Below are 19,741 nucleotides of genomic sequence, written 5' to 3'. Positions count from 1 at the left end.
GCAAAGCAAATGGAAACAAAAATGAATAAGGAAAGATAACCAGAAAGGAATGCTAAAAGTACTTGTGTTCTTTAATGAAAATAAATTAGTTATAATAGTGACTTTTTAATATTAGAGATTCATTCTAATCTGGGAAATACAGGACAAATACTTTGCCTCTGTTCTGTCAAAGTGCAAATGAAGTAATGGAGTGGGTTTAAAACAAGACAATAAAATAAGAGAAATACAACTGCGCGGACAAACTATTTTATCTGGGACAATAGGAAAGCCTTTTCATAAAGGAACCACAGCATTGCCAATCTTGATTAAACAAATAGTGGTCTTTCAATTCTAAAATTCATATTTTAGAGAAAAACCAATTAAGATCTAGGAGCTAAACAGCAAAACTCTGACTTATGGCAAACTGTTTCCTAGGATACAATTTTTAAACCTTTTTTTCCTACCACTGAAAATGTACAGAAATATGATTTGATCACAGAAATGGCAGTAAAAATGGCATCACACCAATGAATTCACTAGATTTCTAACATCCTGCAGTACGCAGGGAACCGCGCTAATACTGGTGATGGATGCCAAGGGTGAGGCGTGGAAACATGTCATGGGCGAACAGTTCCGAATGTTTCAAAGAAACCCTTTAACCCCTGTCTAGATATGTCAAGAACGATTTATTTACAATGCTTTAGATCAATTAAAAGATATAATCTTGTCTCAGTTTCAGCTTGCTCCGTGCAGTTTGATTTTTAAGGCGAGATTCCAGTTTGTGATTGCTCTTAACTTGTCCAGTTTCTTGATATAAAGTTTGGATGACATCCAAATCCTTCATGCAGTGGGGGGAATTTTTTTTCTTTTCTTTTTCTTTTTTTTTTTTTTTAAACTAAAGCTACACTGCACCGTCTCTCTGTGATGTTCTTCGCTTTGTTTTGGTTCTTCCATAGCTGCCAAAGCCCCCACAGTGGAACCGGGGGCTTTAGGATCAGTTTAGGTCAGCGTGTGGACGCCGTGCAGCCCATGCTCGCTGGACGTGTGGGACTTCACGTGGATGCTCCCAGGCCTTGGTGCCTCGCGGATCTATGCGTGTGACAGTGAAAATAAATTAAAACGCCATGAGACGGAACCTAAGAAGAACGGCCTGCGTCAGGGCGCGTGGTGGGCCTCGCCGCGCGGCTCATCTGCTGGCGGCCGAGGCGCCGGGCTTGAGCACGCCGGGCAGCTTGTCGGAGCCCGGCACCTTCCAGGGCCCCGGCGCCACGGCCGCCTTGCGCGCGGGGGCGCCCCCTGGGGGCCGCGGGCCTTGCCGGGGACCCGCGCGCGCGCCCGCCCTGCCCTCAGCCTCCCGCGCGCCCGGCCGCTCCCCGCCGCCCCGGCCCGAGAGTGCAGCCCCGGGGCCGTCGCGCCGGCCGAGCTCGGGGCCTGGCCCGGCGCGGGGACCCTCCTTCCCGCCGGCCCGCGCCGCGTCCGCCGCGTCCGCCGCCGCGAGCCCGGGCGCCCTGGCCTCCGAGGCGGGCCTGCCGGCCTCGAGCCGCCCCTGGCCGCCGGGCGCCTCCTCGAGCCTCGGCCGCGCGGCCCTCTGCGGACTCGCCGAGCGCTCCCTCTGCTCCCCGAGGCGCTGCTTCTTCTGGCCGCCGGCTGAAAGCTCCTTTGGTTTCCTAACGTCGTGTTCCCTTTTGATATCCCAAGTCGGGTCTGGGCTTATCTGGTGGGAAGGGTCGGAGGGTGGGGCTGGATGCGATGGAGAGAATGGAGAGAGGATGTCTTCCAGGGAGACGCCTACTTCCGGCAGACCTGGGGAGGCGGCAGCGGGAGAGCTCCAGGAGTTGGGTTCGTCTGTGGACGCGAAGAACAGCCGTTAGACGGCCCGCAGAGCAGGATCCGACACTCCCGCGACCTCCCAGGGACAGGGGCAGGCAGCCCAGCGGGGCTGCTTTCAAGATCCCAGGCCACCCCCACCCTCACTGCCAAGAGGGCAGCGCCCGCGCCCAGGGGGTTTTGTGTTTTCTCCTACTCGGCCTCTGCCCGCGCTCTTTGGGAGACCAGAGAGGTCAAAGCAAAGGCTGGATCCCTTTGCCTAGGCCCTGTAACTTCCTGAGGTTCCATCAGGCCTGACTGTTCTGTGTGGACATTGACTTGGCAGTGCTTAAATCAGTGGTTCTCAAACTCAAGTAAACATGGAATCAATGGATGGACTGCCCCTGGACCAGGCTGGGAGATGCCAGTAGTCAGAGGCCTACATACCTATTTTTAACATTTACCCAGACAATTCTGAAGAAGACAGCTAAAGTTTGAGGAAAAAATGATCTGAGTGGTTTGAAGTAGTTGGGAGAGTGACTTTCTCAACCATTAGGTGTCACCCAAAGCATAATCCTTAGCTACTGCCAGATAATCTCAGAAAGTGGATAAATTCACCTAAAAACTCTCATTGTTTTCTTGCTTTTAAAATAACATCATTGTCCTTAATTCTTTTTGTAGTTCTAACACAGAAGGCCTCCAGACTAAATAATAAATGATTCTTTCTAAGAAGCCTAGTTTCAGCATTTATTTAGGATTTAAACTACTTCCAAAAAAGGATTTAAGATGATTTACAACATCAGAACACATATAAAGCAGAATGATAAAAATGAGAAGTGACCTTTTTTTTTCTTTTTTTCTTTTTTTTTAAAGCAACCACTGGTCAGAAGCCAAGTAGAAGGACAGATGTGTTAGGAATCCAAGATGAGTTAGTTTCTACCATGAGCAATAACATTATCCTTGAGTTTCTGGCCACTAAAGCAAAATTGAAGCAGGACAATTCAATGCAGTGAACCCTTGATATTTGTGAGAATATGTCTCCTGACCTTTGGAAATTCTCAAACTTTGTAATACCATTCTAAAATGTAATTTTTCTCTGAGGAATTGGTATATGGTCATAGATGGGGAACCAAAAAAACCACATTGATAATTGAATTCTAGGTGGCTGGTGAGCATCCCTCACTAGATAGAAGATTCAGCCCCACACACCCTACTCAGTGTATGTGATTCAAGTTCTGTGTATGTACAGTCTGTGAATGTCAGGGGTTTACTTTAAGTTGAAGCTTCTTATATGGTACGTTTGATATTGACCTATAAAGAGATAAGCAGAGGAGGGCAGTGGGATTGATTTCCAATAATTCTGGCACCTTTAGAATATCAAATCAATTATTTAAAAAAATCTCTCTTTTGAGGTGAAATTTGAATGGAATATTTTGGGCACAAAGTTATCTTCCTTCTTTCCATAGATGATGTCCATTATCATTTTCACATGCTGTGTAAAAAATTCTAGGAAAGCATCAGAAGACCTGGAATGTAATGTGATTTTTGGGTCAACCTCTGGATCTCTCTGAGCCTCAGTTTCTTCCTTTCTAAGATGTGGCTTAAATGTCCAACCTCATGGATATGAGATGTGTACTTCCTAAGGGAGAAGCATTTGCAACTGAAGGGCTATGATAACTATTTACACATCGCTGAGTCATACTTTTCCTCTGTGCCCCAGGGGCTGACCACTTAGTGACTAGGCTCCTGTGGAAGTTGCCTTGGAACTAGCTCCTGTGGATCTAGCAGATTTGCAGGTGAGGTTTTGAAAAAGTGCAATAGGTCAGTTATTCCCGTGTGCTCTGATTCCCAGATGTGGTTTTGCTATACCTCAGGTCTTCTTGGTTACCTCAAAGAACACTCTGAAACCAGTGCAAAAATGTTCAGTGAAAATGGGACTAATGTCCTACCTTTGGCTGCAGTAGAGTTCAAAATCAAACTAACATGATAGTGGTAACTCCCCCCACATTTTGCTTTAAAGAGTTAAAAATGGACCAGGCGTGGTGGCACACACCTATAATCCCAGCAACTCAGGAGGCTGAGGCAGGAGGATCACAAATTCAAGTCCAACCTCAGCAACTTAGCAAGGACCTAAGTAACTTAGCAAGACCCTGTCTCAAAAAAATAAAATAAAATAAAATTAAAAAGAATGGGGATATAGTTCATGGTAAAGCACCCCTGTGTTCAATTTCTGGTATCAAGAGGGTAAAAAAGTTTAAAAGTGGGCTTCAAAGGTCTAACTACAGGACAGTGTGTGCAATGGTAGTAGTCTCTGACTTGAAGCAGAGTACTGAAACTTCACATTTTAGAAGCTCTTTTCCCCACCATTACATCACATATGGTAGAGTCAATTAGTTGGCCTTAAATTACTTCTGAGACACAGGGAGAAGGCCAACATTATTCACACCATTTCCTGAAGGAGGAATTGAAGCAGAGAGAGGTTAAGTAACTTGACCAAGCTTACAAAATGGGCCAACAAGGAGTAAAATTTGGGTTTCTTTACTCATTTCACTTACTGAGAAAACTGTCCCAAGTTGTTGCTTTGCAAATAGGATAAAAGCTTTTGAAATGGACATGCTCAGTGGCCACTGCTAACCAATAGTAGCTGGGTACCATCACTGAACAGAACACTTAGCATTTCTTCCAGAACATCTTACCTACCATGTGTCTGGTATTGAAGTGGAGAGTTCCTGTCCAGGAATATGAAAAATGTTAAACCACACATATAAATGGACATCATTAGATGGCCTCAGATTACTTCTGAGACACAGGGAGATTCTCTTCTCTTTCCTCCTACTCTTGCCTTCCCTCAGTGATTCTCCATTTACAAATACAAAGGGATTTTTCTTATTATGAAAAGATTTCCCAAGAGTGTGTTTATAGATTGTTAAACACTTAACAGTGGGAGAAATTAAAAGTTAAAATGTTCTAAGCCACTGCCTATTAAGAATATTAATCAGAAATTAAAATTAACTATCATAAATGATTTCAAAGATGGACATCTATGTATGGTTTCATGTTTTTCATTTTTATGTAAAGGAACTCTCCAGTTCAATTCTAGACATGTGGTGTCCATTTTGGACATGAGCCTGCAAAGCTCCATAAAGCACCAAGGGGCTCTTGAGTAGGCAGCCTCTTTACCCAGCTGGCTCTATCCCTGCCCCAGCAAGGTGACATGAATTGTGGATAGGAAGAGCCTTATCTAACATTTCAAATTCTAGTTTTCATGAAATCTTGACACACAGTAGACAGAAGAATTACATTTAGTTCTGATTCCTTTGGACTATGTTTTTGCTTTCTTCCTCTTTTGCTCCCTTCTTTTCTTTCTTTCTTGAACTTGGGCACTGGCTGAAGCATGTAGAAGAAGTAGTGGCCACACAAGATGTGCTCTATAGTCTTTCCTGTCTGAAATGTTCTAATTAAAATTAGAAATCACAGAGATGCATCCTAGAAAGACAGCATCTGCCACATCTGGCCTGCTGGAATTTCTGCTGCTCCTTCATGCAAACAATATCCCCAGGCCCACTGGCCAAAACTGAAAGGAAAAAGCCTTTCATTCTAAACTGGCTACTTCAGCCTGTCTTCTTCCAACCCACCCCAGTGAAACGTCTTGTTGTCAAACCCAGAAGACTCCTGTCCGTATTCATCCTTTCCCTTGCCATGTTTTTACACAACCAAGTACTTCTAGAAACAAACTGGACCTTGGCTTTCATGAGACTCCACTCTCCTGCTCTTCATCCGAACTTTCTGGCAGTTCTTTCTCACTATATTTTCCGGGGCTCTTCTTTTCCCTGTCCTCCTTAGGGTTTGGTCCCTCCCTGGTCTATCTGAGGGGTTCTCATCCAATTGTGTAGCTTTTATACAACAATACTCCCAAATGTTTCTGTTGAGCTTTATGCTACCAGCTCTATGCTGGTGTTTCCATCCACCTTCCTGATAGCTTTACCCATTGGCATCTTCAGTGTAACAGATCCGAAACAGAAATCTTTCCTCTCCAAGCCTATTCTTCATTCTCTCTCATTCCCTCATCTCTGTAAGTGGTACAGTCATTACTTGGCATTATCCTTGATTCTTTTCTCTCCTTTACCTCACATACATAATGCATCTGCAAATCTTATTAGTCTTATCTTCAAACATATGTGGATTTTATCAACTTATCTTCACCTTCATTTTCACCACTATAGTTCAAGCTACAGGGCAGTCTCTGGAAGGCTGACACCAGGGGAGGCGGATGCTCGAGACTATCACAGCTAAAAGAAGGCTGTGGATATCTTTCATAAACACTCGAGAAGATTGGCGAAGACAAAAATTTCAAAAATGAAATTGAGTGCTGTTAGAAAACAGAAGTGCAATGTACTATGAACCACACACCTTCCACAGGACAACCAGTGTAGTTAACCCACCCACGGGGTTGGCCTGCCAAGCTGTCCTTTCTCACATGGGCTACCATGGTAACCCATCTTTTCCTTCCTTCTACCCTTGTCCTTCTGCAGTGAGTCTCCCTGTAGCATCTTCCACAATCTTTGAGACATAAATTAGATGATGCCACTCCTTGCTTAAGGCTTTCAGTGGATTCCTACTGCTCTTAAAAGAAAATCCAAAATTATTCATATAGTCTACAGAGGCCTGCATGGGTTGGCTTGTGCCTCCTCCCCAGCTCCATTCATTCCCTATTCTCCACCCATACTAGTTTATGTTCAGTTCTGCAGTGCACCAAGCTTGTGTTCTTTTCTGGGATGTCACTGTTGTGTCCTCTTCTATGGAAAATTCTCCTCTCAACTACTTGTGAGGTGGGTTCTCTTTCATCCTTAGGATTCTTGAATGTCATTCTAGAGAGCTCCAATCTATGGAAGGTACTCTATCTTTCTCAACAGCATCCTGTCTTTATTTCCTCATAATACTTACAGATTGTAATTATGCATTTGTTTGTTTATTTGATTAATTAACATCAGTCTCAAATACCAGTTGTAAACTTCATGAGGGCAATGACCAAATTGGTCTTGTTTATCACAGTGTGCTTAATAACCAGGATAGTGCTTGACATAAAAATAAGTGCTTGATGAATATTTGATAAGTGAATAAATCTACTCCCTGAATAGAATTGGAAGACCTCAAGCCAAATGCCTACTTGAGGAAACAATTCAGGGCAAACAATTTTTATTTAAATTATAGCCTGTCAAAAGCAGGTTTGTGTCTGTGACTTTTATCATTCTTGAAAGAGGGGATGGTTGTAAAATGGTAATGCATATTTGAAGTGGGAGGGGAGATGACTGAGTGTTGAGGGAAGAGTGGCGAAGGAGGAAGCCAGCAGCAGACAGGCTCCATTTCCAAGGGTGTATAGTCAGAATTCCCTGAATTTCCCCTGATGATTTTTTTCCTTGTTAATCTTATCAACTGTAAGAATGTAATCGCTTTGCTTAAAGGAGTTCCATCCCTGAGGATTCATTACCCAAAATGCTAGGGAGTGTGTCAACCACCCTATTGGTAAGATGGACCTTAAATACCATATGTTCTATTGTGAGAGAAGCAAGTCCCTCTCCTAAGTGAGGAGCAAGCTTCTTGCCCTTCCTAAATACCATTTCTACCAAGTTTGTGGCTCTCCTAGAACACAGACTGATTAATACATAAGTACATGTTCTTAGTATAAATATACACAGATTATGCACACACAGTTATTTTTGAGTTAAAAGATGTATGGTATCTTAAATTATCTTGAAGGAACCCAGAAATATTGAAAAGTAAAATGTACTCCTTTCACTTCATATGCTGAGATAAAAAACCTTATATATAGGAACAATGTTTCAATAGCTTGTTTAGTTTTTAAAATATAACTCAAGAGACAGTAACCAGAGAGCTGACCTGCTAGGAATATACTGCTTGTTGCAGTAAATAAGTATTTATATTATTGGTTTTTCCACATGGCTCTAATCTCTAGGAAAAAAATGTATATAGGAGGAAAGCATAACTCAAATCAAGGGAGTTATTTTGATCCTTGCTGAATAAGGCAGAAACCCTTAGAGGGAGCCAGAGACTGTAGCAAGGGAAAGAGGGCCTGTCATCTGCCCCATACTTCATTAATAGACTCAGGGCTTCCAGTTGGCTGGATTGTCCCCCAGCCCCTGAATAAGGAGGCCTATATTGCTTTCCTCCTTTTAGTACAGAGCTTGGACCCAGGACCAACCTAATAAGTACCTTTTGGAGTGGAATGCTCAGGAAGATAATAATAGTATTATTGCTATTAGTAATACCATAGTGATACCAATACAAGTGAGGCACTTGTCAGGGCCTGACACTCTTCTAAGTCCTTGAAATGTATTAACTCACATTAAAACATGCAAATCAACAGGCTTTACAGAGGAGGGTGCTGAGACATAGAGCTCGAGCAACCTGCTCAAGGCCACTTAGCTGTCAGGGCTGTTGAATGGCCTTCTGAATAGGATGATGCTCTACAAGCTCAGCGGGAGCACTGTCATCAGAATAGCCTTGCTTCTGCTATTCCATTTGAGAAATGGGGGCTCATCTCTTCTGGGGTGATGTAACAGAACTTTCCATCTACGGTGATTGTCAGGACAGATCTATTGTTATTTCTAATGGAGACTCTGAAAAGCGATTTGTGTTTGAACTTAGACACAGAAGGACCATCACTATAGTAGAGTATTGATTTGTGAAAAAGCTGGAAATACGAGCATGAATCAAAGAATGCTAAGATTAGAGTTCTTATGGGCAGGGATAATACTATATATTTTAAAAATATTCCTCTCAAAGCCACTCCTTGAGCCAGGATTGAGTTGAAAATACTCCTGTTAGATATTGGAAATACTGAATCAGTTTGAGATACATGTGTTTTTCCTGCTAAATAACAAAAATTATTCTGTAAAGAGATCCAGAAATTTGACGTTATTTCTTACTGTAAGCCTTTCCTGTTGAAGCCTACAGTTGACTGGGGTTATAGAATACTGATGTGATTGTATTGGAGTCTATTTTCTTCTCATTTGAAATATTATTATTATTTACATAAATAATTAGGGTAGATCAAAGGACAGCAAAGTAAGTCATTTGGTGTTCAAAAGAAAAACGTGTTAAAGGATTGTGTTCAAATCATAACGAGTATTTGGATCTGTTCAACCATCACTAAAGTGATTGCTTTTTGTAATAAAATATAAACAAGAAAAATGTGCATCAAAAATATTTTGGAAATTAACTATTTTCCTGTATTTCTGCTCTTTTTGAAGTGTTGTTTCCAGTCTGGAGACATTGTTAGTGGTCTTCAAACATGTATTTATTTTCCCCTTATTACCAGAGAGATGTAAACAAGGAGTTACAAAAATTAATAACTTAAAAATAGTGACCTTATTTGCTTATCGAAGCTTCACATTTACTCTCATTCCGCAAGCATAATCTAAGGTGCATGGTGAAATATGTGGCACGTTTTAGCTCCTCTGTGACTGAAGAGGCCAATCTCAGAGTTAGATGGGGCTCTTAATGGAGCTACTATTTCCTGAGTGCTTCAGTGTACTAGTACTGTGTTGTGTGTATCATGTACATTACCTTGTACTTCTCACGATAGTTCTGAGAACCAAGGTGCTATTATCCCCACTTCATAGATTAGGGAGCTGAGGCAATTTGCCAAGACCATTTAGCCAGTAAGTGAGAATTGGGATAACTGACTACCAAATTCCCGAGTCCATGTCCAAATCACCAGGACTCTAATCCAGGGCTTTCCAACCTTTTCCACATCAGGACACAAACAGGAAAGGACAATTCATAGATAATGCACTGACATTCAGATGAAAAGAGCAGGGTCTGAAGACACAACCCTTCCTCAGTGCCCCTAGGGCTAAGGGGAATCAATATCCTGTGGCAAGTTTTAGCAACCTCAGAGATGTGTCTTAGCGCAGGTTAGGAAACTCTCGGTAATTTCAACTGGTTTGGGGGTGTGAGGTTGTCCAGGGATCAGTTCAAATTAGCACAATATCTGCATTGTAGGATATATAAGAAATTTGCTGGTTCATTTATTTTAAGGATGTTTTAAGTGTCTGATGGGAGTTTGGAGGTCTTTTTACCCTCAAATTAAAGAAAGGCTCTGAAGTAGTAGTTCTCAAACTTTTGGAAATCAACACACCTTCCTTTTCAAATAAATTTGTCAGTGATAGCCTAATATGTAAAATAAAAATGATGCTGCTTTGATTGGTGTTGGTGGTGGAGGGGTGGATCCAAAACCTGCTGCATCCTCTCCCCCCACCACACCGGCCCCTGGCCCTTTAGGCTATTCCTTGGAAGGCCTGAGATTCTAACAGAACAGTTTGAAAACTACTGCATGAAGAAGGGTTATCTCTCAAAGTCAAATGCAGAAATCTCCACTCAGGTGGTAGAAAAGGAGGAAGTCAGGGAAGATGTGCTTAGGAGATTGTTTTCTAAGTGTTAGTAACTAGCAACTGAACTCCACAGGGAAGGGGGTTGCAAATGTGGTCACACAATGTGTTCCCACAGCCGGCAAGGACAGGCTTGACCTTTCCATGACTTTGTGTGTGTGGAGGGTGAGGGGCCACTCAGTCCTGTGCAGCCCCCTCTGTCAGTTCACAGTCCTGCAGGGCTGAGATCTGTCCTGCTTGTCTTCAGGAGGAGCAAGGCAGCAACCTGGGGAGAGAGTGTGTGAACTGGCAGGCCTGGTTTCTATCTAATTCACCCACTTGGTGTCAATGTGGGCAAGTCACACAATCATCTTCAGCCTCAATTTCTCGTTTGTAACATGGAATAACACCTGTTCTCTTTCTTTCTCAGAGTTGTGACGATCAGGCAAAATAAGGTCTATTTATTGTGTATATGCTTACATACACACCAGCTATTAAATTGTTTCAGTTCAATTTTTAAAATGGGCAAAAGATTTGAAGAGATACTTTATCAAGATGATATACTGTTGATGAATAAGCACATGAAGAGATGTTTTTATTCATTTCATTAGTAGAGAAATGAAAATTAAAATTATAGGGTGAAGTCACCATAGCCCTTGGCTAAATTAAACAGCAACAACAGCACGACTGGAAATAACTGGCAAGGATATTGAGCAACTAAACTTCTCACAGTAGCTGTCGGAAATGAACGGCTACTTTAAAAAAGTCTGGCAGTTTCTTAAAAAGTTAAACATTTAGTTTCCATCCAACCCAGCAATGCCACTCTGAGTTGCCCACTTGAGTGAGATCAAAATTCATCCTCATACAAAAACCTGAATGTGAAATTTCATAGTGACTTTATTATCACCTCAAGCTGGAAACCCCTCAAATGTCCATCTGGTGGTGAGTGGATAAACACTCTGAGTACAATAGTACTCAGTTCCCAAATGGAACAAATGACATGTACTCAGCAACTTGCACAAGTCTCAGATACATTATGCTAGTGAAGGAAGCCTGATTCAAAAGGTGACATTCTATTGATTCCATTTATATGACATTCTCAAATAGGCAAATTAAAGGAACAGAAAACTGACTAGTGGTTTCCAGGAGCTGGGTGTGGAAGGGGGCTTAACCACAATAGAGAATGACAGAATGCTAGTAGGTTAGGGTCTGTTCTATATTTTGATTATCATAGGGATGATAAAATTATGTGTTTTTTGTTTCCAAAACTCACACTATTATACACCAAAAGGGTGAATTTTACTGTATGCAAATCATACCTTGATTTAAAAAAAATGGGAAAAAATTAATGGTGCTGATAAAGTGTTTTTAAGCATGGCCGAAGAAGTCTTTTTAAATTGGTTACACCTTTTGCAAATAATGTTCCCATCACTACTTTGCTTAGTAGCCTCCCTCTGCATCCCTCACCATTGGACCAAGATAAGCCTCAGCCCAATGAAACCGATAATGAATTCTGAGTTCACGGAGTTATAATAATCTGAATTAAAGAGGTTTTACTTTAATCTTTAGAAGGCACCTTTAATCTTAAAGCTTTTCTAGAATCATGCTCTTCATCACAGAAATACAGCCCTGTCTGAAGTGGCAGAGAGCTGAAATAAGGGATGAGAATCATCAGTCATAGGTACCTATTTCCTGGAAAAAATGATGGAAACTGATGATAGCCACATCATGTTAAAGATGGAAGAAATGAAAGTGAGTTATGCTGAGCATACTCACATGGGACTGGGGATTGAACCCAGTATCTCATGCATGCAGGACAAACACTTCACCACTGACTACACCCCCAGCCCTCAGAGGATGCTCTAGATGCCAGCAAAATCCATAGCTTCTGGAGTTACTCAATCACAGTTTTCTTCAGGAGCCTCTCATCTCTTCTGTAAATGATTTGTGGACAGGACTCAGGCATAACATTAATTCACTTCTAAGGTAAAGTCCCACATAATGTGTAATCCCATCAGTGGGTCCTCAGGTCCCCAAGGGACAAAATGATGCACACACACCCCACCTGCTTTAAAACAATCTGGCTGCTAGAAACAAAAATGAATTAGTGGAAAGGGAGCCCTTTGTGTCTGGAGCTGCCTAATCTTGTAGCTATCATAGTGTAAGGAGTCTATCCTTAGGCAATTCTGTTCTGTACCTAACTCTATTTCTTGTCTTTCTTCCCTTTCATATCCCGCCACTCCCCACCTTAGGACCCAATACCTATTCACTCTATTCATTTTTTTTTTTTTATTTCAACAAATTGAGCATCCACTTTTTGTCTTTGCACTATGAAGCAAGAACTATTTCTGTCTTCATGGGTCTTACTATCATAGTGGAAGAGGCAGAAAATTGATGTGTAAGTAGGTAACAATAGAAAGTGTGACATGAGTCAGTGCAATGAGGACAGATATAATTCAGGAGACGGACTATGGGTTGCTCAGCAGGGGACTGAAGGCAGAGTTGGAGCAGGTCATTGACCACCTGGACTGCGAACACTCTCAGCAGAGATCTTGATGAGACAGGGCTTGGCATGTCCAAGAGGAGAAGCATGAGACCATCCAGGGATTTGATAAGGAGTTTGAATTCCATTTTGAGTGTGATCAACGCCATGGGATGCTTCTAAGCAGAAGAAGAGTGGTATCTTAAAAGGTGACGTGGCTGCTATGTACAGGATGGACTGTAGGTGGAATCAGGGAAGCCAGTCAGTTAGGAAGCACTTGTGGTAGATTGGACAAGAAATGATAGTGTTGTACTTGGAGCAGGGTGCTGAGAAGGGGTTGGATTCAGGATGTCTTCTTGAAGACAGGCTGAATGCAACCCACTGATGGAGCGGATATGGGGTATGAGGAAAGAGAGCCCAAGGATTTCTTTTATATTTATTCACTAGAAATTGTACTGGATTTTACACAGACTTGTGCAAGGCACGAGAGAGGTAGATATGAACAAGACACAATTAGTGCCTTCAAGGAACTCAGAGTGTATTACTTCAGATTTCTAGATTTATGGAGGCTTTTAAGCAGGAGAGTGATAAGGGCGATCCTGCCTTTTTATCTAAACAGGTGAGTCAATTTACTGATATTGACAAGTAAATTATACTTAAATTAGAACTTATTTAATGTGTGTTGCTTCAATCAGAGCCTCATGTTTTAGGTGCTTTTATCAACAAATGGAATTTCCCTTTACCTTATTGGTGTTGGCAAGCAGAAGCATGATAGTTTTTAAGGTAGAGAAATACATTATCTTGTGGTTAATTAATACTAAAGATTTACTCTGTCCCAGGCTTTGTATTAAGGGCTTGGAATTCAGCATGAAAGAAGGGAAGTTCTTGCTTTTATGTAGTTTACTGCAGGAGGCAGATATAGAACAAGTGATATCAAATCTGATCCGTCAAAAAGAAAGAAAAAAGAAAATTGAAAAAAAGAAAAGGTAGCTATAGAAGTATTCATTGAAGAGCTAACATCATTTAGGAATTCAGGGAGGCCTCACTGAGGACATGACTTCAAGTGAGGACTAGGTTGGTTATAATTTTATTATTAGCAGGAAAATCACCTCCTATTTCTTCAATAATTAGCCTTTCTTTCAAGTGGTTCATTTTCGTCTACTTTGAAGCATGTCCAGATCTTGTCTACCTTGAAAAGAGATAAAACCAAATCTCTCACTTCTATATGCCCAAATTAAGCTTTTCATTATTTTTCACAACAGCTACACAGTCCTGACTTGCCTACATTTATACTTTCATTCATTCATTCATTCATTCATTCATTCAAGTTCTGTGCATAGTATTTGAAGGGGTGGTCATGGATGGATCAGATGAGGTGTGGAGTGACAGGAGATGAAGCCATAAAGAACATCTTTGATTGTAGGACACACAAAGGACTGTGGATCTATTGTGCAGGTATTGGAGAATCACTGGAGGGTTTGAAGCTTGGTCATCAAAGACATGTGTTATGTCACTGGCATAGAGGATAGAGTAAGGGCAATGACCAGGAGATGAGACTGGGGCAGGAGTCATGACCTCAGGCTGCTCTGCTGTGCAGGTGAGAGATGAAAAGGAACAGGGACAAGGTAGGAAGGATCAGTTACGAAAGGTGTGCAGAAACAAGAATAACAGGACGAGATGTGGGAAGGTGGGGGAGAGTGAATGAGGGGTCCTGAGTGACTCTCAGGATTCCAGCTTGTTTGACAGTGGATGGTGGTGTCCATAACTGAGACTGGGAATATAGATTGTAGGACAAGCAAGTTCAGATCTCCCTAGTGAGGACATTTTGAAACCTTCCTTAACCTTCTTTCTCTTAATCTCTTTAGTTTTTCATTAGATTCCCTCTGCATTCATTCAGAATGTCCATGGGCTTTACCCCACTATTCCAAGGCTGTCCTCCACCTTCACCACTTTAACTAGAAGTTACAGCATCATGCTGGTAAGCCCTCTTGCCACTGTCTTCCCCTATTCAGCCCAACCTATATTCTTCATCCTGAAATACATCCTCTTATCTGACATCTGATCATGGATTCTTTTTTTTTTTTTAACTTCAGTTTTTGTCTTGATTCATGTGTTTATTCACCTTTTATGTCTTTCTTTTACCACTAAATTATAAATTCATTGAAGACAGAAACTGTGTTTAAAATCTTCCTTGTATTGTTAGTAATGCCTACCAAAAAGTCTTGCCCAGCCTATCTGTGTTGATTAAATTTTGCTTTAAAACCTGTAAGAATTCGCTGTGGTAGATACGATTACAAAGTCTCACATTCCAAAACATTTTTTTGAAGAGCAATTTTAGTTGTAGATGGGCATGGTAACTTTATTTATTTACTTATTTTTATGTGATGCTGAGGACTGAACCCAGGGCCTTGCACATGCTAGGTAAGCACTCTACTACTGAGCCACAAAACCATCCTTCAAAGCATTTTTTTTTTAAAGTCAGGTGTTGGACTACATGTGTGCATGCATGTGTTTTAAGTTAGGTCATCCCAGTTGTTGCTAATAGCAGCTTGAGGTAGATCAGTTACCGAGTGGATTCCATTTTAACAGTTTGCTTTGAAATATCAGTATTCATGAACACCACAGATGGGAAGAGAGTTGAAATCTAGAGTTGAGGTAGTATAAATCAAGATCTTAGCTTTATTACTAACCTACCTGTGTGGCTTTGGGAAAATTACTTCTCTGAGCCTGAAAAAATATCTACCTTAGAGATCTTTCATGAAAATCAAAATTGTGCCACTTTCATACAAGTTAAATGAGCATCTAACATATTTTTGGCACATGGTAAGCACTTGTAAGTAATGATAATGGTAAAACCCAACTGACATTCATTGGGTACTTATTCTTCATGCTAAGTTTTCTCCATGCATCTTGTCATTTAAATTTCACAACAAACCTATGAGGTCTGTATTATTATCTTCTTCATTACACAGATGATGAAATAGAGGCTCATAAAAGTTGATTGGTTCATCCAGGGATGGTCCCTTTTACCCTCTGTAGTCATTGGGTAACTTTTGTTCAAAATTTTCATAAAAAGCCAAAGGAGAGGTGTGGGTTTGTCACTTTTTCTCAATATCCTGCAGAAGATGCTATAAGCACAGCAATGGCTCTAGGGACAGATGAACAGTTGGAGATTCTCTAGATCTGCCAGCTGGATAATCCACCTGTGCAGGGACCAGAGCCAACACAGCAACCACCCAAGGTACCATCATAAAGGAAAGCAGGGGCTGCTGCAAACAAGCGTTGGGTAGGTGGAGGCCCGGGCTGTGTGTGGCCCAGCTGGGGGTTTTAAACTTAGGGCCCAGAGGCTGCTGTGTCCTTAGCTCCAGCTGCTAGCTCCTGGTTTCTGCACCCCTCTTTTCTGGTGAGGCAGCTGATGATATAGAAAAACTTTACCTCCTATGTATGGTGATGTAAAAGTCCCTGTATTTTCCCTGCTTTGGTGATAAAGGACAAAAGGCAACACTATCAGTGTTCAGATGATAGTGCCCAAGGTTGGGGTTGGGGCAGTTGGATGGGATGAGTACAGGTGGGAAGAGAGGGTTGGACCACATCATGGAGATTGGCCTAAGACAGAAATGGCCTGGGGCCAGGTAGGTCAAGGGCAGTGGGGGCGGGAGAAGTGGTGAGTTGCCTGACCTTAAAAAGGAGACTTTTGGCTAGGGTCTGATAAAACCTGCCTGTGAATTTTTATTTCTGCAAACAGTCCCAGTTCTTCCTAGAAACAAAGTGACTGGCATCATTTTCTGTAGATTTTAGGACTCATATATAATAGCCTGTTTGAAGCAGGTTTAATTTCATTTTCACAAAAGATAAGATTGTTCATGGAGTCATTTCTTCAGCAATAAAAGTGAACTGGAAAGAAATATAAGAAACTATCTGACTATCTTTGCAGACAATGGTTTATCAGGGCCTTGAATTTTTACCAATTTGTGTGTGAACATGTACCAAGACCCTTGTGTGTCAGCACCCCAGATAAAGGTTGCAGACAGGTGGAGAGCCACAGGACGGCTTGGGAAAGGTAGCTGAGTTGTAGCTGACAGGTAGCTGACAGGACAGGAGCTATGTGGGTGGCCTGTCGTGGAGAGGTCCCCTTTTGGGTTCAGTGCCTTCCCTAAAGAAGCAGGAACTGGTTCCTGGGCACATCAAGAAGCAGGAACTGGTTCCTGGGCTGTGTGCACATTTGGAAACACGCGGCCTGACTGCACGAGTGGACTCTTCAGTACAGGTCCTGGACCTGCAGAGTCAGCTCCTCAGAGAAGCCTCTCTTCCCACCTTCTCCAAAGTGGCTTTTTTTTGTTTTGTTTTGTTTTTTCGGTTTTCTTTCCCTCTTTGTTTCTTTCATAACATTGGCTATAATTTATGTGTCAACTCTTTTTTTGTAAATGTGTCTCCTTTTAGTAGAATATAAATCCTATCTGCAAGGGACCATGATGTGTCTTGTTCAGTGCTGTGACTTCAGTCCCTGTCCACTGCTGTAATTTCAGCCCCTAACATGGTGCTGCTTACTAAATATTCAGTAAATGTTAATCGAATGAAGAATGAATGAATCAGTAAGAGATTGCTCATTCTCCTCTCTTGAAGATGGAACAACAGCCAAGCTTAGTAATTTAGAGAAATATGGAAAGACCTGTTCTATTTGAATAGGTGTCTATATCTCATGATTTGTATCTGTAATTCTCATCTAGAAAAGATATCCTCGATGTTATAAAACTTGTTAGTTAAATTTTAGTTAAATAGTACTGTATTGTTAAATGCAAATAATTTAAAGATTATTATGCACTCTATAAAAACAATTTGTGGTGCTGCAGAAATAGCTCGTTCTGTAGAGTGCTCACCTAGCATGAGCAAGGGCCGCAGTTTGAATCCCTCTGCTCAGGGAGAAAAAATAAACTCTTAAAAAAATTTTTTTTAATGTATTTCTAAAACCTTACTACTCAAAGTGTCACCCCTGGACTGGCATTACCTTGGAGCTTGATAGATCTGCATAATTGCAGCCTCCTTAACCTCATCTGGACCCACTGAGACAGAATCTGCATTTTTAGCAAGCTCCCCAGGAATTCACATGGCCATTAAAGTTTGAGAAGTTAGTTGTATTTTGAAAGATTCACAATTTAGCCTTGGAAATCATTTTGTCAACGGTAGGAGGCAGTTTAACTGAAGTTGAGGAAAGGCAGAACAGCTTTGACCAGGGAGCCAAGGGGATGAAGTAAGTGAGAGTTCCATGAAGAATGAGAAATTCTGTGTGTCGTGGGGCAATTTTGATATCTAAATCTAAAAGAGAGTCTGTTGCTTTAGTTAGTGGGATTTTAACTAAGCATAACTCCTGCTGTGTAACTGGCATAGTTAACACCAGGAAGTCCATTCAGCATCTCACTCAGGACAGACGGAAACCATCTCTTGACTCTCAGCCATGATTAGAAAGAAGGTATAGTGCTGTTTAACTTTTACAAGTTGTTCTAATTCGTATTTAATATTTACTTATAGGATTTTTTAAAAAAGTAGGTTAGTAAGTTATTGCCAGAAAGAACAACTTGGAACCTGCATATAACATGTTCCTGAGATTTTTTTCCAGCTGGTTCTGATACTGTGGCCAAGTTCCTGGCTCCTCCTCTCTTTTGTGGCAACAAAGGATTAAAATAATGTGGGCTCTTCTCTGAAGAACTGAGTTTAAAAGACCCTCAGTTCTATAAGTTGCAGGTGTAATTTGTGATGGGAAAAGCAAGTGATCTGATCTCTCAAGCTTGAATTAATCAATTAAATGAGCATGTATTTGGTGCCTAAAAATACCAGGGTGGGGTGGGTGCAGGGGACGAAACTGATAAAAACCAGATTCCTTCCTTCAAGGTATTAGACGACTTTCCTTTATCCATTACAGGTCTCTTCCTGACCTGGTGAAAAAAAACAGGAATTTCCTCTCTTTAATCAACTTACTTTTCTGCGCTCTAGGTCAATAGGAGGACCAATAGCATTGAAAAAGTCTTCTTGTTTCTCATCTGGAAAATTAAACCTCCTTCCCAAGATGTCCTTAGTCACTGATCCTCATCAATGTGGATAATCTTTCCTTCACTTTGAGCAGGTTGTTGTTATTCCGTGGGCCTCCAGAGCAGAAAGAAAAACCATTTTCAACTCTGGTCTTCTGTTGAATGTGCCTGGCACTTTGGTGCTAAACAGGCAATAAATCATAATAAATGGAAATAGTCGCCTATGGCATGATCTGATTGAGTCGTTTAAACAATCACTTTGTGTTGACAAAGGGTAGGGTGATTATGCCAGAGGAATTTAAAGGTGCTGGAAACAAATGAACTGGAGAAATTGCTTGAAAAATGGGACGGGTTCTTCCAGGGCAATAGACTTCCTTCCTTCAGCCTCAGTCTTGAAGTCTATTGGCCCAGGCCGATGAGTAATTAAGCCTCTGCTAATTTCTTCTGCCTTACCCTCAGTGGAGGGGCCTGACCGCATAGCTGCCACCTGAAACCTGCCTTCTAAGTATGTGGTTTTGAGAGATGAACCCCATAGCGACCTGCTAATAGCATTCTGCAGGTTAAGAGATTAATCCTCACATTAATGTGTGGGTAGAGTCATTCAGAGGGCAGCTTCCAGCACGCATGCAACTGTTCTAATACAGACATTAGACTTGAGCAGGGAAGTCATTATTAGCATTAATAATTCGAGCAAATGGACTGCTCTTGGCAGAGTAGTGTGGAGACATCTTGTGGTATCCCTCTGGAGCTTGTGGATGGGGACTATTTTTGTATGCATTTTCCAAAGGAAAGTGCTGGGAGGATAACGACATCCTTTGGATCACCTTATAAGTAGGCAGGCGATTAAGGAAGGCAAGATTCTCATTTCAGCTTAGAGCAGGAAATGAGGGGCGCCTGGGACCAGAGGAAGGTCGAGCGCCCCCTGGTGGCTTCAGGCCGCACCACAGCCTCTCGCTCCCAGTCCCCCTTAACTTTTCCTGGGTTAGCAAAGGTGGGGTTCAAAGGGTGGCTCCTAGATCTGGGAATAAGAGGATTCTTCTCAGCCTGCACTGCTAGTAGAC

General features: G+C 41.8%; 1 protein-coding gene across 9 annotated transcripts in view; it reads right to left on the bottom strand.

Moving 5' to 3' along the window:
• Nucleotides 1-775: 775 nt before the first annotated feature.
• Nucleotides 776-19,741, bottom strand: part of MAGI2 (membrane associated guanylate kinase, WW and PDZ domain containing 2) — a 1,317,383-nt gene continuing 1,298,417 nt past the window's right edge. For 5 of the 9 annotated variants that reach the window (XM_079150214.1, XM_079150216.1, XM_079150215.1 and 2 more), the window contains one exon: nucleotides 776-1,824. In XM_079150214.1, coding sequence (XP_079006340.1) covers nucleotides 1,166-1,824 — 659 coding nt within the window. In that variant the 3' untranslated portion in view covers nucleotides 776-1,165. Of the gene's footprint in view, nucleotides 1,825-13,290; nucleotides 13,847-19,741 lie in introns of those variants that run through there. The other 4 variants (XM_079150220.1, XM_079150221.1, XM_079150222.1 and 1 more) reach the window with 3 other exon arrangements.

This window comes from Sciurus vulgaris, assembly GCF_902686455.1.
Source record: "Sciurus vulgaris genome assembly, chromosome: 8".
Classification (NCBI taxonomy): Eukaryota; Metazoa; Chordata; class Mammalia; order Rodentia; family Sciuridae; genus Sciurus; species Sciurus vulgaris.
This window is presented reverse-complemented; position numbering and strand designations above follow the sequence as displayed.